General features: G+C 41.7%; 1 protein-coding gene across 1 annotated transcript in view; it reads right to left on the bottom strand.

Moving 5' to 3' along the window:
- Nucleotides 1-23,805, bottom strand: part of LOC124555895 (RNA-binding protein with serine-rich domain 1-like) — an 89,225-nt gene that overhangs the window by 44,993 nt on the left and 20,427 nt on the right. Inside the window, exons 2-3 of the mRNA XM_047129954.1 lie at nucleotides 17,521-17,765; nucleotides 179-302 (exon numbers count right to left, since the gene is read on the bottom strand). Coding sequence (XP_046985910.1) covers nucleotides 179-302; nucleotides 17,521-17,765 — 369 coding nt within the window. The remainder of the gene's footprint in view (nucleotides 1-178; nucleotides 303-17,520; nucleotides 17,766-23,805) is intronic.

Genomic DNA, 23,805 nt, shown 5'->3' with positions numbered 1-23,805 from the left:
GAAAGGGAAGACATGTTTTTCATGGAAATATTCCATCAGATTAAAACCTACAGCTGTGATTTCTGGCACTTTTACAGTAATTATAAATAGTAAATGTCTGCAAACAAGAACACTTTCAGAGAAGAATTACAATATTTCAGTACTTTATATATATATTATTTCACTGTTTACTGTTCACCTGGGTGGTGATCGAGACCAACAATGCACAGGTCTGCGGGGAGGACGGGGGCGAGGTAGAGATGGTCTTGGTTTGGGTGGCATCAGCACCAGAGCAGCTGTTATCTCCTGGCCATCTATCTGCCCTGCAAATTTTAAAATACAATTCACAAATGAATTACATAATTTACAATCAATCACATAAATACATTGATTGACTGTTCTGGCAGTTCGTGATAGAATATATTATGCAGTATGAATAAATGCACACAACGCTGGTGTAATATTCTATAATATTTATTATTTGTTACACGAGCCAGTTTTTATCCATCATCAGTCTGTATTACAAATAATAAATAGTATAGAATAATTCCCCAGTGTTACATGTGTTTCATTCATAATCACATAAGTAGTGCTGATCTAATAACAATTTATGATCTAAAAGGAATTCAGAATGAAAAACATGAAAAAAAAAGAAGGAATTGAACCATTATAAACAGCAACAATTACTAGAGATGATTACTGTGATAACAACAACAATGAAGGGGGAGGAAAAGAAGGGTATATATAGTGTGATGGGATGAAGAAAGACATTAGAAGAAAGAAATCAATCACCAAAGGAAAAAAAGAAATAGAGATAAAAGGAAACCAGAAAAAGAGACGATGATGATAATGACAACAATCATTCATCTTCATCACCACCATCAACATCAGTTGCTGCTATTGCTGCATAGAGAATTGTCAACTTTTGGACAGCAAGTATATATATGACACAGCAATGCCAGCTCCTTAGGCATCAGCCCTAGTTAGCAACATAACTTGCATTAGCCACAGCTGCAATTTTGTACAGTGCAGTTAGGTAGATTCATATATAGCTTTCATTAGTAGATATGGCTATAGCTTATGACCCATTATGGTGTCTTGCTGGAGGAGTTAGCTGTAATCTGGGAGCTGTGTTGGCAATTGCATACTAGCTTAATAAGCAACTGTACCAGTGATGGAGTTGTAGGACTGGTCCCTTGTTGGCACAAATTGACCAATGAATTTACCATTTATTCTTGTTGCCAGCTTAGCCCAGTTTAGCAAGCATTTGTGACAATTTCATGGAGAATATTGTAAGCTGCAAATGCCCATAAGGACAGCTCCATATATGTAATGGATAAGTTCTAGGGACAACCTTCATTTGATACGAGACAGATCCAGCAAGACTTGCCTCTGACAGTCAGACAACAGTCTTTCTTCTGTCAAGATGTGGACGGTCACAGAAGAGACAGACGGGGCTGTTATTTGTTGGTAGTTCAATTGTTAGGCACATAATGGCCCATCTTAGAGTAATAACACAGGAGGAGAATGAATCAAATGTGTTCTTGGTGAGTACCTCAGGCTGAATAGTCCACCAGAGGGAATGGGCCTTCCCAGAAGCAGCTGAGAGAACATGTTACAGTCAGCTATGAATCATTGCCCACATTAATACTAATGACATCCTAGGGCATGTGACCATTCTTGGCACTTTCTGGAGACTGCCATAAGTTGTGATGATAGCTAGCATAAATCACGCAGTGTCAGCACAGCTATAGACTTTCACCATAGTTCGGGGGACTCATTTGGGAGCATCTAAGCCAAAGATGGTTGGTTCTCTACAAAGCTCAGCTGTAGAATCATAAACCTGTGCCACAGAGTACAGACTAGCCAAGTTATACTGAATAAGTTAAGCATGCACTACATGCTAAAAAAAGTTACTCTAGTGGTGAAGTGCAAACATTAGGTCTACCAAGCCGAAAATAAATCTGACTGCAGTATCGTATGGATAAGACTAAATAGCATTTGTTGGTATAGATTAATGATCAGATGTTTCAATCATCCACTAAATTCTAATACAATTGTTGTAGAGTCATTTAAAAATAACCTAATCCCAATAACATGAAACACCCTGATCATACAGTAATTTCATTTGCCTAGTATCAATTGAGAAAACTGTGCTTGCTATTGATGGTATTGACAAACATTCTCACAAAATAATACTGAACACATTGTCATACAGTTACCTTCATGAATACATCTGCACCCCACATATGTAAAGGGGGTTCACATGCTCAATATTTATTATGCAATACTGAGTACTGCACAATAATATTGACTGTGTGAGATCATTGTTAACAGTTTGCGCAATATACTGAAGATGACTACAAAGCTTTAAAGATATTGATATAAAAAAACATATGGTACTTTGAAAAATAAAGTTCCTGAGTGATCAGGGAACACCAGATACATTGTTGTCCACAATAGCAGAGGAAACTGAAGACCATGGTATCATGGCAGTAAGCAGACATGTTTATTTTACTTGTAACTTCTCAGAACTGACAGGTAAGATCAGGTTAGCTACCCAGTGAGTGTACATCTTTATTTCTGCTCGAACAGTCCACTGGTATACTGCCGGTTCATAATAGGAGATGCTAATGATGTTTATAGGAATGAGGGCAAACTCGCCACAAGAGCTCTAAGAAGTACATTACAGAAAATTACAGATGTTAACTTCAACATTGCCAGTATCCCACAAAGACATGATCTTATAGAACAATCCTGTGTCAACAAAGAAATCACAGTTACTAATAGGAAATTTGATAAAATCTGCCGAAGCCTCCCAAATGCCACATATGTGGACATACCATCTACAGAGAGAAGTCATTTTACCAGGCATGGGCTTCACAGAAATAAAATCGGAAAATCATTCATTAGTCGAGAAATCCTTAATGCAGTGAAGGCAGTTAAGGACAAGAATAGCATGACCACACCCCTTCCACCACCAAACACAGCAACTGAAAATTTCCAACAAGAAAATGAAACTGAATCACTGACAACAGGTCCAGCACTAGAATCTCCACTTTCCTCAAAAGCAGCTGAAATAAATGATTCAACTAGGACAGAAGTTTCCAAAGCAGCTTCAGCAGAAGCAGCTACATACTACACAACTGCATCATTAACAAGAAAAAAACGCCTGATGTGCCAGCAGCCAACGACCTTTCATCAGTATTGGCCCCTCCTCAGTCTTCAACAGTGAAAGACTTTTCACCAGCTTCACCATCATCAGCAGTAACATAAGCAAACAGAAGAAGCACAAGAACCAGGAAACTTACAACTCTGCAGGATTTTTGGTACCCGGCCTCAGTTACAAGACTAACATAAGGCAGATACCTTCAGATACGCCAACTTCCAAGTCTAACGTGCAACCGACTCACCTCCACTGTCGTCAACTGAAGAATAACCGTGCCACCAGCTCATCTAAAGGATTTTTTAGCATCAGGTCTAAAGGGAAGGACGCCACCAAGATAAGTGAAAACAAATGCCTAACAGTGTTTCACCAAAACATTCAAGCCATAAAGAACAAAGCACAACAGCTAGAAATAGAATTGGAAACTTTTGATAGCCAAATTTTGTGTATCACCGAACACTTGTGCAAAGGGAAGGAAATTGAACACATTGGATTAGCCTCACACGACCTCGCATGTTCCTATAGCAGAATCTCAATGAATTGTGGAGGTTCATGTATCTATGTAAAAAAAGGTACGTCATTTAAAGTTAGATATGATATTTTAGATCTAGGTGAGGACAAACATTTTGAACTTTCCGCTGTTGAAATAATAGGACCTGGCACAGCAAAAAAATTAGTCATATTTTGTGTGTACTGCTCTCCCAGTGGAGACATTGATATATTCTTCTCAAAACTGAATCAAAGCTTAGACAAGGTTCCTGGACCAAAAGCAAATGTAATTATCTGTGGTGACTTAAACATTAATATGATGAAGCCTGATAAGGCTAGCAACACACACTCCTGGAAATGGAAAAAAGAACACATTGACACCGGTGTGTCAGACCCACCATACTTGCTCCGGACACTGTGAGAGGGCTGTACAAGCAATGATCACACGCACGGCACAGCGGACACACCAGGAACCGCGGTGTTGGCCGTTGAATGGCGCTAGCTACGCAGCATTTGTGCACCGTCGCCGTCAGTGTCAGCCAGTTTGCCGTGGCATACGGAGCTCCATCGCAGTCTTTAACACTGGTAGCATACCGCGACAGCGTGGACGTGAACCGTATGTGCAGTTGACGGACTTTGAGCGAGGGCATATAGTGGGCATGCGGGAGGCCGGATGGACGTACCGCCGAATTGCTCAACACGTGGGGCGTGAGATCTCCACAGTACATCGATGTTGTCGCCAGTGGTCGGCGGAAGGTGCACATGCCCGTCGACCTGGGACCGGACCGCAGCGACACACGGATGCACGCCAAGACCGTAGGATCCTACGCAGTGCCGTAGGGGACCGCACCGCCACTTCCCAGCAAATTAGGGACACTGTTGCTCCTGGGGTATCAGCGAGGACCATTCGCAACCGTCTCCATGAAGCTGGGCTACGGTCCCGCACACCGTTAGGCCGTCTTCCGCTCACGCCCCAACATCGTGCAGCCCGCCTCCAGTGGTGTCGCGACAGGCGTGAATGGAGGGACGAATGGAGACGTGTCGTCTTCAGCGATGAGAGTCGCTTCTGCCTTGGTGCCAATGATGGTCGTATGCGTGTTTGGCGCCGTGCAGGTGAGCGCCACAATCAGGACTGCATTCGACCGAGGCACACAGGGCAAACACCCAGCATCATGGTGTGGGGAGCGATCTCCTACACTGGCCATACACCACTGGTGATCGTCGAGGGGACACTGAATAGTGCACGGTACATCCAAACCGTCATCGAACCCATCGTTCTACCATTCCTAGACCGGCAAGGGAACTTGCTGTTCCAACAGGACAATGCACATCCGCATGTATCCCGTGCCACCCAATGTGCTCTAGAAGGTGTAAGTCAACTACCCTGGCCAGCAAGATCTCCGGATCTGTCCCCCATTGAGCATGTTTGGGACTGGATGAAGCGTCGTCTCACGCGGTCTGCACATCCAGCACGAACGCTGGTCCAACTGAGGCGCCAGGTGGAAATGGCATGGCAAGCCGTTCCACAGGACTACATCCAGCATCTCTACGATCGTCTCCATGGGAGAATAGCAGCCTGCATTGCTGCGAAAGGTGGATATACACTGTACTAGTGCCGACATTGTGCATGCTCTGTTGCCTGTGTCTATTTGCCTGTGGTTCTGTCAGTGTGATCATGTGATGTATCTGACCCCAGGAATGTGTCAATAAAGTTTCCCCTTCCTGGTACAATGAATTCACAGTGTTCTTATTTCAATTTCCAGGAGTGTATAGGTGAATATTCTAAGCTGTTATGGAATATCTGCCCTTGTTAATTTTCCAACTAGAATAACGAAAGGATCTTCCTCATCTATGGATCATGTAGCTACAGATACTGATAGTAAAAAATGTCATTGTTGTCCAAAACCTGGGCCCATCAGACCCCTCTGCCAGATCTTAAAAATACTAACAAAGAGATTGGTGTAATTTTTGAGGGATTCGTCACTGGAGCAGATACGTTTGCCACGAATACCTAGGCTGTAGGGAAGGGAGCTTTTGATGTGGAATGGATGGCAGCTATCAAAGTGAAGGTACTGTTGCTTGTTTGTGGGTTTGATATGGACAGAGGTGTGGATGTGAGCTTCAACAAGATGAAGGTCAACATCCAGGAAGGTGGCTTGGGTTTTGGAGAAGGACCAGGTGAAATTCAGATTCGAAAAGGTGGTGAGGTTATGGAGGAAATTAAGGAGTGTTTCTTCACCATGAGTCCAGACCACAAAGATGTCATCTATAAACCTATACCAGGCCAGGGGAAGCAGCTGTTGGGTCTTCAGGAAAGTCTCCTCCATGCGGTCCATGAAGAGGTTGGCATAGGACGGAGCCATCCTGGTTCCCATGGACATTCCCCTGATTTGTTTGTAGGTCTGGCCTTCAAAAGTGAAGTAATTATGGGTGAGGATCAAGTTGGTAAGTGTGATAAGGAACGAGGTTTTTGGAAGATCTTCGGGTGGGCGTTGGGAGAGGTTGTGCTCAAGGGCAGAGAGACCATGGGTATGTGGGATGTTTGCGTAAAGGGATGTAGCATCTATGGTGACAAGAAAGGTTTCAGGTGGGAGAGGAGTGGGAATGGATTTGAGGCATTCTAGGAAGTGGTTTGTGTCTTTGATGTAGGATGGGAGTCTGCGGGTGATAGGTTGGAGGTGTTGGTCTACCAGAGCTGAGATACATTCTGTTGGGGCTTTGAAGCCTGCTACAATGGGACGGCCAGGATGGTTCTCTTTGTGGATTTTGGGTAATAGGTAGAAGGTAGGGGTACGTGGCTCAGTTGGAGTGAGTAAGTCTATGGAAGCCGTTGTGAGGCCTTGAGAGGGACCTTGGATTTTTAGGATTTTCTGCAGTTCAGTCTGGATGGAGGGAATGGGATCCTTGGTAACAGCTTTGTAGGTTGAGGTGTCAGAGAGTTGACACAGTCCTTCTGCCACATACTCCACACGGTCAAGTACCACAATTGTGGAGCCTTTATCCGCCAGGAGGATGACAATAGAGCGGTCTGTTTTCAGCTCCTTAATGGCATGGGATTCAGTTGGGGTGATGTTGGGGGTTGTCAGGATGTTCTTCAAGAAGGACTGGGAGGCAACACTGGATGTGAGGAACTCCTGAAATGTCTGCAAGCGATGGTTTTGGGGGAGGGGAGGAGGATCCCTTTGAGAAGGCGGTCGGAACTGTTCTAGACAGGGTTCAACACTGGGTCTAGTATTTGGGGTCTGTGTTTGGGTAGTGAAGTGATATTTCCAGTTGAGGTTCCAGGTGAATGAGAGGAGATCTTTAACCAGGGCAGTGTGGTTGAATTTAGGCGTGGGGCTAAAGGTTAAGCCTTTTGATAGAACAGATGTCTCTGGAGGAGAGAGGGATCTGGATGAGAGGTTTAGAACTGAATTGGGACTGGTGATATGTGGCATTTCACTGTGGTTATAGTTGAGATTTGGTCTGTGTGGGGTATGTGCTGGGATGGGGAGATTGAGCAGGGTGGCTAGGCTAGGTTTGTTGGCTATGAGGGGGATTTGTTGAAGGTTCTGTTGTGGATGGTGTTTGTGAGGGATAGGGAGAGGGATCCCACTTCTTAGGTGTTGCACTAGCACTGTGGATAGTTTTTTCAGGTGGTGTGCAGCATGGAACTCAAGTTTGCAGCTGGCTTCTAGGACGATGTTCCTGAGTGTGTTCTCCAAGCAAGGTTTCAAGGGTTTGAGAGGTGGAGGACTTTGAAGAGAGATAGGAGCTGTTGGGAGTGGTGGGTACATAAAGTAGTGTAGAGATTCAGGACAAGTTGGGTGAGGGCTAAGGATTGAAGGTTCTGGAAGTCCAGGAGAGACTGGTGGAAGGAGGAATTGCACCCAGAGATGGGAACTTTTAAGGTAAGTCCTTTAGGGGTAATTCCAAAGGTTAAGCAGGGCAGGAGGAAAAGTATGTGGGATTGCAGTTTGGCTAGGGTGAATGCATGTTTCCGGAATGAATGTAAATAATGTGGTATAGGATTAGGGTACATAGTGGGTAACTGGTGGGTAGGGAAATTAAATAATTAAAGTTAAAATAGATCTAGGTGGGGACAAACCTGACCAGTGCTTTCCTCTCCCACAACTATCCTGCAGACCTTGTCCACAAACAGATCTCCTGAGCAATACTTTCCTCCCCATCCAACAACAATGTTCCTACCCCCAGACCACACAGAAGCATCCCCCTTGTCACCCAATATTATCCTGGCCTCGAATACATCAACAAATTACCCCACCAGGGATATGACTTTCTCAGGTCAACCCCTGAAATGAGATCATCCCTTGACAAAATTCTCCCCACACCACCCAGAGTTGCCTTTCATCGCCCCCCTAACCTCCGTAACATCCTTGTTAAACCCTACAATATTCCCAGACTACCTTCTCTACCCAGCGGTTCCTACCCCTGTAACCGACCCGCTGCAAAACCTGGCCCATGCATCCCCCCACAACCACCTACTCCAGCCCCACTACTGGTAAAACATATACAATTCAAGGCAGGGCCATGTGTGAAACTACACATGTCATTTATCAGCTGACATGCCTGCACTGCACAGCCTTTTACATTGGTATAACAACAACTAAACTGGCTGAGTGCATGAACGGACACAGACGAACTGTCCGCCTAGGAGATGTCCAATACCCAGTAGCGGAGCATGCCCTCCAGCATAATTCTAGGGACCTAGGAACCTGCTACACCATATGTGCCATTTGGCTTCTCCCACCCAACACCAGTCCCTCTGAACTGCGGAGATGGGAACTTGCACTCCAACACATCCTTTCATCCCGCCATCCCCCTGGACTGAACCTACGTTAAACAACCTCACTCCCATTTACTCTTCAGTCTTCTCCTCTTTCCCTTTCCTCTTTAGCCATTAATGCATCTTTTCATCCTACATAGTTGTGTTTATCTTTATACTGTATACCTCTTTACTTCTGTATGCATCCTCTTTGGTTTGAAGCTGGCACAGTACTTACAGTAGAATATCTTTGTCTTCCCTCTGACAACCCTGCCTCCATCGTTGTTACCCTCCCTGTTTTCCTTTCCCTGTTGCTTCATAACCTGGGCTGCGAGTAACTGAATCCACTTTCCCTTCTTCCCTTTCTTTCGCCTCTCTCCTCCCTGATGAAGGAACATTTGTTCCGAAAGCTAGGAACGTAAATTTTCGGTTCTGTTGTTTGTGTATCTATCGGCTGTACTGAGCTGAGGTAAGTACTGGCCAGCCCCTCTATCTCTTTGTTAGTGTTTGTTTCACATCTTTGTATGAGATTTTCCATTAATCATTTAGATCTTAAAAACTAACATTCATGTAGAAACTCCTCCTAAACTGTGTACATACAAAAGAATGTTTTCCAAATCAGGCCTGTATGAGTTTAAATCCCAGCTAGAATATGAAGATTTGGGGGAAGTCTATGCAGAAACTAATGCAAATCAGAAATTTATCAAGTTCATGTCAATTTTTAAACTCAGATTTGAAGAGATGTTTCCCAAAACTCTTTATCAAATTAAAACTACAAAGAGAAATCAATGGGTGACTACAGGTATCAAAAAATCCTCAGAAAGTATTAGATATCTCAACTCCATAAAAAATAATTAATCTAACCAAGAAGTTCTGCAATTCTACAAAAAGTACAGGAAAATATACAGAAAGGTGCTGCTAGCCGGAAATTAACTTTCAAACAACAAAATATTACTTCAAGCTGAAAACAAGAGCAAAGCAGACTGGAACATTGTCAAACAGGAAACATCTAACTCTGCTAAAAAGGACCTCAATTCACATATTAAAAAGAAAGATGTACCAGTAGGTAACCCTAAAAAATTAGCTGATTTTGTAAACTCATATTTCAGTAGTATTACAAAAAAATTACAGCAGAAATTTCCAGATACGTATCATTTACCTACTCAGAACCAGCCAACAAACTCAATGGTGCTCTTGCCAACTACAGAAAGGGAAGTGGCACTAGTAGTACACCACCTAAAAAATAAAACTTCAGTAGGACTTGATGAAATCTCAGTCTGCGTAATTAAAGAATGTATAGACTCCATAAAGGGCCCATTAACAGACATTATTAATGAATCTTTTGAATCTGGATACTTTCTGGAGTACCTAAAACAAGCAGAAGTTATACCTATACTTAAAAACAGAGATGTGGAAAATGTAGAGAACTACAGACCGATTTCTATACTGTCTATCATTTCTAAAATAATAGAAATACTAGTCAAAAAGAGACTGCCAAATTACCTGAATAAATATAACCTTCTTCCCGATACCAGTTTGGTTTTAGGCCCGGAAAAGGCACACAATCTGCTATAGCACAGTTCACTAAAGTAATTTTAGATGCACTGGACACAGGTGAAAAAGTGGTATCTTTTTAGACTTGTCAAAGGCCTTTGATACAGTTGACCACAAAATCTTACTTCATAAATTAGGGCAAATAGGAGTAAGAGGTGTGACAAAGAAGTGGTTCAAATCATACTTGGAAAACAGAGCTCAACGAGTTGAGATATCACAAGTTTCAAAGGATTCCCTTGTAAAATACCTGTCTGACCAAGAACATGTGAATATAGGCGTCCCACAGGGAAGTGTATTAGGCCCAATATTGTTTCTTATATACATTAACAACTTCCCACAAAGTGTCAGACATGGAGAAAAAAGTACTTTTTGCTGATGACAGAAACATAGTAATAACAGGTGAAAATCCAACACAACTGTCAGAAAGAGCAAAGGAGGCTCTCAACTATGTCCACAACTGGTCATTAAAAACTAAAATAACCCTGAATGTAAACAAAACTAACTATATTAACTTCCAATTGAACAAAAAACACAATACTACTAGAATAAAAGTTAATAATAATGAATTAGAATGTGTAACAAGTACCAAATTCTTAGGGATGAATGTTGAGAGCCAACTGAAATGGAGAAACCATGTCAATATTTTGGCAAAGAAATTATCCACAGCATGCTATGCTCTTAGAATCCTTGCACCGGTATGCAATAATACCTGTCTTAAAATAACATATTATTGATATCTACACTCAGTCCTCAGCTATGGGATCATGTTTTGGGGAACATACAAACAAACTGTGTTCAAAGTACAAAAAAGAGCCATAAGGACAATAACAAACAGCAACAACAGGGCCCACTGTCTAGAATTATTTAGAAAGCTAGGCATTCTAACCGTTTCTTGTGAGTATATCTTTCAGAACATAATGTTCATTAAGAAAAATCTCAACGTGTATAACACAAACAGCCTAATACATGACCATGAAACAAGATCTTGTCACCACCTCCATCTAGGTAGAAAGAACAAGGCAAAGACACAAAAAGGTATATTTTATAATGGGATAAAACTGTATAACAAATCACCACAGGAAATTAAAGAAATGAATGAGCACCTCACTTTAGGACAAAAGCTTAAAACCTTCTTAGTAAGTAAAAGCTGTTATACTGTAAAAGAATATTTAACATAGATGTAGATTATTAGCAACATATGACATTATCACCAAAATATGATGTAATTATAAATGTGTGCATGACTAGTTATAAAAACCACACCAAATATGAGAAAGCTGTTTCACTGTAAATGTAAATGTGTGCTCTTGTATTATAAACTGATGACATCCACACAATATATATTGTTCCACAGATGAATAAATAAATAAATAAAAAAATAAATGTAATTAAAACCACAGTGAAAATCCCGTGAAGTCTTATGAGACATGTTGCAGTATCAGTGGTATGCCCATCAATCACATCACACCCCACTTTTCAGTTATGAGTGCTCAGTGAACTTGTAAAGATACACTCCTGGAAATTGAAATAAGAACACCGTGAATTCATTGTCCCAGGAAGGGGAAACTTTATTGACACTTCCTGGGGTCAGATACATCACATGATCACACTGACAGAACCACAGGCACATAGACACAGGCAACAGAGCATGCACAATGTCGGCACTAGTACAGTGTATATCCACCTTTCGCAGCAATGCAGGCTGCTATTCTCCCATGGAGACGATCGTAGAGATGCTGGATGTAGTCCTGTGGAACGGCTTGCCATGCCATTTCCACCTGGCGCCTCAGTTGGACCAGCGTTTGTGCTGGACGTGCAGACCGCGTGAGACGACGCTTCATCCAGTCCCAAACATGCTCAATGGGGGACAGATCCGGAGATCTTGCTGGCCAGGGTAGTTGACTTACACCTTCTAGAGCACATTGGGTGGCACGAGATACATGCAGACGTGCATTGTCCTGTTAGAACAGTAAGTTCCCTTGCCGGTCTAGGAATGGTAGAACGATGGGTTCTATGACGGTTTGGATGTACCGTGCACTATTCAGTGTCCCCTCGACGATCACCAGTGGTGTACGGCCAGTGTAGGAGATCACTCCCCACACCATGATGCCGGGTGTTGGCCCTGTGTGCCTCGGTCGTATGCAGTCCTGATTGTGGCGCTCACCTGCACGGCGCCAAACACGCATACGACCATCATTGGCACCAAGGCAGAAGCGACTCTCATCGCTGAAGACGACACGTCTCCATTCGTCCCTCCATTCACGCCTGTCGCGACACCACTGGAGGCGGGCTGCACGATGTTGGGGCGTGAGCGGAAGATGGCCTAACGGTGTGCGGGACCGTAGCCCAGCTTCATGGAGATGGTTGCGAATGGTCCTCGCCGATACCCCAGGAGCAACAGTGTCCCTAATTTGCTGGCAAGTGGCGGTGCGGTCCCCTACGGCACTGCGTAGGATCCTACAGTCTTGGCGTGCATCCGTGCGTCACTGCGGTCCGGTCCCAGGTCGACGGGCACGTGCACCTTCCGCCGACCACTGGCGACAACATCGATGTACTGTGGAGACCTCACGCCCCACGTGTTGAGCAATTCGGTGGTACATCCACCCGGCCTCCCGCATGCCCACTATACGCCCTCACTCAAAGTCCGTCAACTGCACATACGGTTCACGTCCACGCTGTCACGGCATGCTACCAGTGTTAAAGACTGCGATGGAGCTCCGTATGCCACGGCAAACTGGCTGACACTGACGGCGGCGGTGCACAAATGCTGCGCAGCTAGCGCCATTCGACGGCCAACACCGCGGTTCCTGGTGTGTCCGCTGTGCCGTGCGTGTGATCATTGCTTGTACAGCCCTCTCGCAGTGTCCGGAGCAAGTATGGTGGGTCTGACACACCGGTGTCAATGTGTTCTTTTTTCCATTTCCACGAGTGTACCTAGATAATAGTGTCTCCTGCCAAGTATGAAGTCCTGCTGGGGAGTTTCACCTGATTTTAGGCGGCCCATATAATATAACTGTTATGTGTTTCCTTCTTCATGACAATTTTCAGCCACATACTGCTGGTGCAACTGAGATGCTCCTATAGTGTTTTCAACTGGAAGTGTTTGATCACCCAGCACACAGCCCAGACTTGGCTCCCTGTGGTTTTCCTCTCTTCACTCATGTGAATCGCTGGCTATGAGGACAGCATTTTGGCACAGACAATGAGCTGCAGACAAGTGTAAAGAATACATAGAAATCACAGGTGGCTGGCTTCTATGACAAGGGTACTGAAAAGTTGGTACCATGCTACAACAAATGTCTAAGTGGGAGTAGTGACTATGTAGAGAAGTAGCTAGAAGATGTAACTACATTTTGCAAATGAAACATTTTTGAATTTCATTGTGGTTTCCATTTCATAAACTATCAGAAGTTGAAAAAAAAGTAGTCCTCAAACAATATTATTGTGTCAATAATACTGAGCAAGTGGGAGCTACTTATGAAGTATTTTATGCCTCCTGGCTAAAGACAGACATATTTAAGACAGTGTTGACCAATGAGAAAACTATGAGTATTATCGATCATGATTTTATTGGAGAGATGATGGTAGCCAAACATAAAAAGGACATCAAGGTAGTAAAGGGAGTATTTGTGCTTGAAAAAAAATTCTTAGCAGACCAACTAAGAACATTTAGTACAAATATGAAAAATGAGGGACAACTGTGGTTAAATATAAGTCTGCATGCTTTTGTGGCCTTTGCCATTGAAACTAGAGTCTTCGAAGTTATAAAGCTACACTATGTTCCTCTTCAACTCTTTTTCTTTGATATTCAGCATTTCAGTCACACTGCTGGGATCTTCTTTATGAATCTTCATGTGTCCAATAGTTGGCTGAAAACTGATGAAAACTAGTGTGTGTTCACTTATAAAAGGAAGTCTTTTCTCCATTTGTTCCACAGAAGCGTAGTTACTTGGTAAAATTATTGAGTCTACTGGTTTTAGTGTCTACAATGCTGATACAGACTACCAGGCAGAGTCTTTAGTTGTATCTGAGTTAGTACCATCAGCTTAGTTCCATGTGATGCACCAGTGGTAGGTAAACTGGGCTTACTAGATAGAGTGAGCCATCACAACCAATGTCAACCTCTGGCAAGTGGCTTTTAAGTATCATGCAGCCCACTAACCTACCACTTGCTGTCTATGAAGCTACTGATCATGCATAATAACAGAAAAAGTATAATGACCCAGCATTATTATCTTAGATTACACCTTCAGAATTCTCTCTTGGTACTATGGATTTGGTTCATGACAACTTTTGCTTGTTTCTGGTTTATAGTTCTTCGATCAATTTATGTCATCACTCTACTTGCTAAATGGGCTACCTCACTCTGGCATCTTGTGCTAGTCTTCACCACTTCAGCTTGTGACTTACACAGCTTTGCTGTTCTACACAAATATTTGAGCCATCTCAAACAATGGGCCTTAAGTAATGTAGCATCTACGCCTTATTGTGGATGACACATTTATGATACGGCTGCAAAGTAAAAAAGAGCTACAAAGATCCCACATTTTTTTAAATGACACTCATCCCAAAATCAACTTCACCTTTGAGATAAGAGTGAGGTCAGTATCCGATTCCTTGATGTGTCTGTCTATACAAAACTCGAAAATACTCTGAGGCACATGACATATAGAAAGCTTACCAACGCAAATGCACTGATGGTCAACAACTATGATAGTTTTTCCATTTAGAGGATCTTCAAATAAAGTAGTATTGCTTATGTAAACAAGCAGAACAAGAACTTTCTAATCAATCTGTTAGGTTACCATTTGTTACAAGAGCTACTGACTACGTAAGGATAATTCTTTTGAAAAATTTTATAAATACAACATTTTTAGTCAGTTCAAAATAAGACTTTTTCTTACCTACAATGGAGGCACCTGATCACCTCCCCTCTGAAAGAGAATTGACATGTTGCTGAAGCAACTGTGTATAGGCAAAACTGGCAGAGCAATAAGAAACAAATTAAAGAGAATGAATGCTATACACATTTAAAACAAATTGTGGATCTACTATTGCAAAATACCAATGAGAGCTGCAACCGGTGTCTAGATTTTAATAATGTATGACTGCTTGCCAAAGAATATAACATTTATGTTAGCAGACTCAGAGATACAGAGGAGATCAGCAAGAATGAAAGCAATATGAATGGAGATGTTGGCTTAAGCTTCATGGATTCCTGTAATCAGGGAAGGAGTTGCACAGCCATAGTGTGCAACAAATAACAAACAGTTACCAGAAAGCCATCTTGGTAGCATGACAAAAATATTTTGGTACCTATACCTGTTCTCCTTTACTACATGTTATCACAACCTATCCAATGATAATGGCTTACCAATAGTAGCTCTTTGGGACAAGTGTAGAAAAACACCCTTTTATAAGTGAACACAATGCTGGTTTTTGTCAGTGGTTAACCAGATGTTGAACACCTGAAGATTCCTGAAAAGACCCCAGCAGTGGGGTCAAAATGTCAGATACTGAAGAAGTTCTAAAAGGAACATGATGTAGAATAATGACCCAGAGGACTTCAACTATAGTTAAAGCTCAAAGATTCATAAACTGTGGCCTAAAAAAATATGTAACAAGCAAAGTGATAAAAGATGCTAAAGAGTCTCCTTGACTTAAAGCTACAGGAAGGCGCACGAAATGTGTTACAAATTGTTCCTTTCACAATTTACGAAGCACATTAGCTATCCCGCTGGAATATCTACAGCAGTACCAGCAGAGCTTGGAAAAACAAATGAGTTATGAAATGACGTGTAATTCATGATACTGCCGCTAGGAGACTAGTAAGCAGCAATGGCTGACAATGGAAGACTGACGACACAGCAACGGTAGGCAATTGTGTTACTTTTTCCTGAAACGAAAAGCCTTGTTGTGACTCAGAGGCATTTTCAACAACAGTTTAACACACGATGGGTCCCTTGCAAGAAGACCATCCACAGGTTGTACAATAAATCTGTGCAGGAAGGAACAGTATTGGAAGTGAAGTGACCTCGGCCTAAGCCTGTTTGTTCGCTGGAGAATATTGAAGCGGTTCGTGTTGGTGTATAGAAAAATCCCGAGAAATCATGTAGAAAGGCAGCAGTGCAACTGGGAATATCCAGACGCTCCGTTCAATGCATTCTTAAAAGTGACCTCCATATGTACCCATACAAGATTTCCTGTGCACAGAAGCTCACTGAAGAACACAAGCAGCAGAGACTACTGTTTGCTCAGTGGGCGGAGGATAGGGAAGAAACTCTCAACAACGTTTGGTTTTCAGACGAGGCGCATTTTGATGTAGACAGTGTGGTTAACAAACAAAATGTATGCTTTTGGGCCACTGAAAACCCACGAGTGCCTCATGAATGACAACATTATGCTCCGAGGATTACAGTGTGGGCAGCAATTTCCAGTCACGGACTTATTGGACCCTTTTTCTTTGAAGAAACTGTGAACAGTGAGCGTTATTTGAGAATGCTTCACAATAGCTTCATTCCACAGCTTCTTGCTACTGCCTTGCCCTTCAACACACAGTGGTTCATGCAAGATGGAGCAAGGCAACATACTGCAAACACTGTGTTGGAGTTTTTACACCAACATTTCAACATGCGGATCATTTCACTCAGGTTTCCAGGTCGCTTCAATGACAGACAAAATTGGCCCCCCAATAGTCCAGACCTCAATCCATGTGACTTTTTTCTTTGAGGGTACCTAAAGGAAAAAATTCCCCCGAAACATCCACATGATTTAATGGATCTCAGAAGACTTATTCTTCAAGCTTGCAGTGAAATTACGGAAGACATGTGCTGTAGGGTAATCATTAACTTCAGTGTTCGTTTGAAGGAAGTTAGGAAACGAAATGGTGGACATATTGAGCATGTGATGAGTTAGAACAAATCTTCATGGATGATCTTCATTGTAGTATATGTTCCTTTCAGATTGTATTGACAATAAAGTTCATATTCAAAAACAAAATAGTAACACATTCCGTGTGCCACCCTGTACATTCTGAGAATGTAGCAAAGATAAAGACACCTACAAATGAGAATGTAGTGATACTGATAGAGGAAAGCTAATGGCAATTCATGCAACTGCAAGGGAAGCTATGCGTGAATCCCATAACTTCCACAGTCAGATCCTGATGAAAGATCTATATGAAAAGACTAAGAAGTTCTGCTTCTACATAACATAACTGAATGGACTGAAACATTCCATTCAATAACTTATGGATCAGTCTAGTGTTGAACTGAAGATGTGAGGTGTAAAGATGAAATATTAAGTTACACATTTAAATATCATCCACACATAAGCACACCTTCATACCAATGCGTGACACACTCTCATGCATGCATGCACACACTATTAGAGTTTTAATATAATATGGTCTTATTAAGAACATCTCTCTCTCTCTCTCTCTCTCTCTGTGTGTGTGTGTGTGTGTGTGTGTGTGTGTGTGTGTGTGTGTGTGTGTGTGTGTGTGTGTGTGAGAGAGAGAGAGAGAGAGAGAGAGAGAGAGAGAGAGGGAGAGAGAGAGTTTACTTACCACCAACCATATGCTTCATTGCACGTTGAGCTTCAGCCAGCGTTGCATATTCAACATATGCAGACCCCGTACCACAGCCTGGATGCAGTTTATCCATTGGAAATTCTACACTTTTTACATTTCCAAATGCATTAAAAATTTCAAAGATATGCTCCCTTGTCACATTCCTTGACAGCTGCCCTATTTGCAGTGTTGTGGGTTTTGGAGTGGATGAGTGCTCTCTACAGTTATACCTTCCTGGTGACCTGCAATGGCATGTTATCTTAAATAGGTAATCAGAAATTGCAAATGACTTGATTTGCTTTCAGAGTTAAAGATCAACAAAATATCATATTTCATGAAATCATTTTCAAATTTTCTAAAATTTTTCAAAAACCGGTAATGACTCAATATAAGCGCCAACTTGGAATGGATAAAAAAATGACAGTATAAGTCCATGATAATTTTCTAAGGTAAGGAGAAGGAAAATGACAAAGGTGAAAGGAATAAGAAAAAAACACATAATGAAAATGGAGGGACTTTGTGGTTTCACTATTCAGTCAGCAACATGGTAATATAAGGTTCGGATTTCACCACAGTATTATACTCCATTTGAGGCTCACACTTAGATCTCCTGCTTCCATTAATATCATTAGTAATAGAATGATCTTGATACAGACCTCAGAAGCGAGAGACAGTGTTCAAGTATGTGTGAGTTGTTGTGTGAATGTGTGTGTTTTCTACTTCACGAGAAAGCCTTAAAGCCAAAAGATCAAATGTATAGCAGTCTTTTTGTTGTGCCTTTCTTTGACTCAGTGTCTCCTATTTATAATATGTAACAATCTATCCTTTTTATAATGATCTCATTATTCACTATTCCATCCTGGATTTTCCATTGTTTCACTCATAATTAAATAAAGAATGAGAACATCCAAATTTGTGATAAAAATGACAAACATCAAATAAAGTGAGACACACAACTGACAAAACACGTGGGGAGAAGAAAAACATTTGCATTTTGCAGAAAGCAAATTTATATATATAGTGTGACAAAAAAGGTGAAGCTTCCAGAAGACAATATTAGAGTTGCAGGTCTCTGTGACAGATGGAATGGCCACCAGAGTGCATTACTGTTATTTGTGTTTAGTATCATTACCAAGTTTGGTGGTGTATACAAAGGGTATTGACAGTGTCAGATGTTGGCTGAGCGATCATTGCAAAAGATGTGGTGATGCTGTGTACTTGTGTGAGACTTGAATGTTTAAGGTGCCTCATTATAGCTGACTGGTCAAATTGTGCAATATCCAGATTTGTGGAGCATTTGGTTGTTACAGTGACCTGATGGTGGACTGCATGAGAATGTGAGGGGAGACGTTCTCATTGTCAAGGTTCTGGCCGAGTATGTATGAGCACTAAAAAGGGGGATCACCATATCTTGTACCAGGATATCCTTCACACCTGCAACTGCCATCTGAAAACCAGTAATGGACTCCCTAAACCATTCCCTGTCATCCTCCACCACTGTTCAGAAACTACAGCAGCCAAACTATGAAATTAATACCCTGTGCATAGACTCCCATTAACACTTCAACACAAACTGCTGCCTCTGGAGTGGTGTTGTGGCCAGGAAGCATGAACTACTGATGAATAGCACTGCATTGTGTTCAGCAAAGAATTGCAGTTCTGTGCTACCCTGAATGGATGGCATGCATGGCAGCAGCTTGGAGAGAAGTCCCAGTGTTCCTATGTTTTGGACAGGCACAGCAATGTTAATTCTGGAGTCATGATGTGGGGAGTCTTTGGGATGTAACTTCAGGTTAGTGTGGGTAGTGATTTAGGGGACTCTGATGGCACAACTGTATGTGACAGACATCCTGTGTTCTCATATCTAACCTCTTACGTGACAGTATTGTACTGCCATTTTTGAACAACAGGACAATGCTTCTTGACACATGGCATATATCTCTATGGGCTGTTGCTGATGCTGAGGTATTCTCATGGTCAGCAAGGTCCCCAGATCTGCTCCTGATAGAACTTGAGTTAGACCAGCTCAGACATCAACTCAGTATCAGTGCCAGTATCCTGGATATCAAGGATTAGTTACAACCGTTGTGGTTAGCTTGCCTCAGGAGAGGATACAATGGCTTTATGATACCCTCCAAACCCAAATCAGTGCTTACATCCATGCTAGAGATGGTGCAACATCATATTGGTATGTGGGCTTGTACTGCCAAGTTCTGAATAATCTGGACCGATTTTGTAATGCTGAAGTAACATCACATACACTCTCAACCCATGAAGTTTCATTTCTTTCTTCCTCCTCTTCTGGGTGGTTCACTTTTTTGTCAGGCAGTGAATAGAAGAAAATTTCAAATATAGACAAAAATAACGAAATCTGAAAATGAAAATCAAAGTCTGTTTTACTTTCATTTACAGAAGAGAAACATGACTGAATATCAACACATACATCCATGCACTGACTCAAAGTCTGAGGAAAATCCTCAGACTCATTCCAAGTTTCCTGACGGTTCGGCCAATTTGTTTGGCAGTATGACTGACTGACAAACTCACACACACACACACACACACACACACACACACACACACACACAATGAGAAACAGGATGGAGGGAGTGAGGGGTGGTGTGGAATGTGTATGTATTCAAAGACAATAGCAGGACAGGATACAGTAATGATAGAAGGAAGGCAGAGCAGAAAAGTGTAGAAGAAAGATGGAGGACATGGAATAACAGAAAGAATGAAGGAAAGGTTAAAATGTGTGAGTTAAGTTGGGTTAAAAAAGTAACTGTCAGAGTCTGAGGTGGGCCTAGGGGCAGGAAAGTGAATGAGTTGGGAGCAGGATAGAAAATGAAGCAACTGTCAGTGTCATGGCCTCTATAATAACCCCAATTCTTTTGGTCTCTCCACCATCAAATATTACCTCTCCCACTGTTTGACTTACACCAAACCCACAATCTCCTCCCAAATAACCGTGACTGGCTACATTGTCAATTGCAAGTACTTTATTCATGATATCACCTATCATTCAATTCATAAAATGATCATATGCCAGCCTATCCAATGGATAATTTGAGTACCCTTTCTAGTTACCCAGTACATTACACCTGTCATGTGGATGAGTAATACTGATTCGGTCTCCATAATCTGGACCCAAGGCAAGGACACACTGCTCTCATTCGTTCAGATCCTTGACGTCTTCTCGCCCATGTGTTTCACTTGTAATCTTGGAAAACACCTCTATGATGGCTCCACAAGATCATCCATTCACATCTGACATGCCTAACATCAGAATATATCCACTGCAACATTTGCCAGCGAACTGACACCAGAAAAATTGCTCACATATAGCATGGCCATTCATGGACGCCACGTTTGCAATTATAAGTAGTCCCTCTCCTAGCACACTGAAAGTCTTGGTAAGACCTTTGCAGAGTGAAACTTCTCTTCCACTCAAATGAATCTGTGATTCCCCCCCCCCCCCCCCCCAAAAAAAATCCATATTTAGCAGTCCTACCACTTTACAGGACACAAACTGAATCACTGAATACAGATTGCCACTGGGAAAACTGAATAACATTCTCTACCACAGTTTTGACTACATCTTATTGCACCCTGAAATGGAGAATATCCACTCCCATTATCCCCTGTTACCACCCACTTTTCTTAATTAATCAAATGGGAACTCTCCTCATAAACATAACTTCCATTCCCATAATCATCATCAGTGGCAGCTGCTGTGTAGGAGCACAAGAGCACGTGAACACCCTCGCTTTTGATACCTTGTGGATTTATTGGTTATTTTCCTCTGAATGCTGTTAAACATAACATATATGCAGTAATCTGAAATATACTGCACTTAAATCTACCATTCTATGCTACATTACTACTCAACTACACTCCGTGAAACTTGGCATCAGGGTCACAAACACAATTTCAGTTGTGCACAATTTAAGGAACTTTAACGCATGCTCAACTGGCATGACGTAATTGCCTTATGGATAAAATATAGACAGATTTGGTAAACAAAATGCACAGTTCATGGTGTGTGCAGCGAGGCCTTACCCCTCAACTACAAATTTATGTCAATGCCATTACGTGGTACCACACTGTGGCTGGCGTTTATAATAATTCATTTGGCAATTGACATAAATCCTGTTAGATGGTAGCACTCTCCTTAGATATGACAATTCACTCACTATACAGTAAAATTAGATCTGATATTAGTATATGTTATAGTTATACTGACAGAAAAACCTGGTTTGTGGGGTGCTGAATGAGTTATATTACACTAAGTTTTGGATTTTATAATACAGTAATCCTTTCATATTCCTAACAGGAGAGTGCGCCAGTTTAGTGGATTTCTTTTATCTGTAGTCAGGTGACCATGTTGGTAGACATTACTACATTAATTTAATCATTTCCACAAAAAGGCAGTTTGTTTCTCAAGTTGATTGTTTAATGGGTGGGTGACAGTAAAAACACAAAACAGTGAATCAGATTCTGTGTGCAGTGTCAAGATGAAATTTGTTGATTCTATTTTACGTGCTAGCAGAAAATTAAATTACCAGAAAAAGTTAGCTGCAAAGGAACTGGAACCTACCAGTCCACATCTGTTGATTGAGAAAGTGACAAAATCAAATAAGTGTGACTACAAGCAAACACTTAACAAGGAAGTGTACAATAAGTTTAAGACATTGTGTGGGTGCAATGTAAGAAATGGAATGTATCGTTTTCCATGTCTGATTTTCAGCTTGGAAGTTAATTTGTGGGCTGATAGGAATCTTGCACATTTGTCTGAAAAAATAAAAAAAGTACAAAAAGTCCCACTTCATCTACATCTACATGGCTACTCTGCAAATCATGCTTCACTGCATGGCAGAGTGTTCATCAAACAACTTTCACACCAATTCTCTGTCATTCCACTCTAGAACAGCATGCAGCAAAAAAAACACCTATATCATCCTGTGTGAGTTCTGATTTCTATTATTGTGTTATGAAGATTGTTTCTTCCTATGTAGGGCAGCATCAGCAAAATATTTTTGTATTCCAAGGAGAAAGTTGGTGACTGAAATTTGATGAGACAATCCTGCCACAACGAGAAAAGCCTCTGTTTTAATTATGTCCACCCCAAATCCTGTATCATGTCTGTGACACTCTCTTCCCTATTTTTTCATAATACAAAACATGCTGACTTTCTTTGAACCTTCTTAATGTACTCTGTTAATCCTCCCGGTAGCTCAGTGGTCAGCGTGACAAACTGTCAATCCTAAGGGCCCGGGTTCGATTCCCGGCTGGGTCGGAGATTTTCTCTGCTCAGGGACTGGATATTGTGTTGTCATAATCATCATCATTTCTTCCCCATTGAAGCGCAAGTTGCCGAAGTGGCGTCAAATCGAAAGCCTTGCACCCGGCGAACAGTCTACCCATCGGGAGGCCCCAGTCACATGACATTATTACTATTTAATCCTGCGTCATAAGGGTCCCACGACACGTAGCAGTACTCCAAAAGAGAATGGACAAGCATCGTTTAGACAGTCTCTTTAGAAGATCTATTGCATGTTCTAAGTGTTCTGCCAATAAAACACCATCTTTGGTTCACCTTCCCCACAACATTTTCTATGTGTTCTTTCCAATTTAAGTTGTACATAATTGAAATTCCTAGGTATTTAGTTGAATTTATTGCCTTTAAATTCGATTGATTTATCATGTAATTAAAGTTTAATAGATTCCTTCAAGCAGTCATGTGGCCCAACACGCACTTTCCATTATTGTGGGTCAATTGACAATTTTCACACTGTACAGATGGCTTTTCCAAATGATTTTGCAATCTGTTTTGATCTTTTGATGATTTTACTAGACAATAAATGACAGCATCATCTGCAAACAACCTAAGCTAGCTGCTCAGATTGTCTCCTAAATGATTTATATAGACAGGGAATTTCAGAAGGCCTATGACACTGCCCTGGGGAATGCCAGAAATCATTTCCATCAATTATTAAAAACTCTGACCTTACTGACAGGACACAACTGAGAAGATATTCCATAAGCATGCAACATGATTACAAGCTACTTGTGAGGTATGGTGTCAAAAGCCTTCTGGAAATCTAGAAATATGGTATCAATTTTAAATCGCTTGTTGACAGCATTCAACGCCTTGTGTGAGTAAAGAGCTTGTTGTGTTTCCTAAAAATGATGTTTTCTGAGTCCATGTTGACTATGTGTCAATAAACTGTTTTCTTTGAGGTAATTCATAATGTTCGAACACAATATATGTTCAAAAATCCT

This window comes from Schistocerca americana, chromosome X (genome assembly GCF_021461395.2).
Source record: "Schistocerca americana isolate TAMUIC-IGC-003095 chromosome X, iqSchAmer2.1, whole genome shotgun sequence".
In the NCBI taxonomy this organism is placed as follows: Eukaryota; Metazoa; Arthropoda; class Insecta; order Orthoptera; family Acrididae; genus Schistocerca; species Schistocerca americana.
Note: the sequence above shows the minus strand (reverse complement) of the source record. Positions and strands in the feature narration are given on the sequence as shown.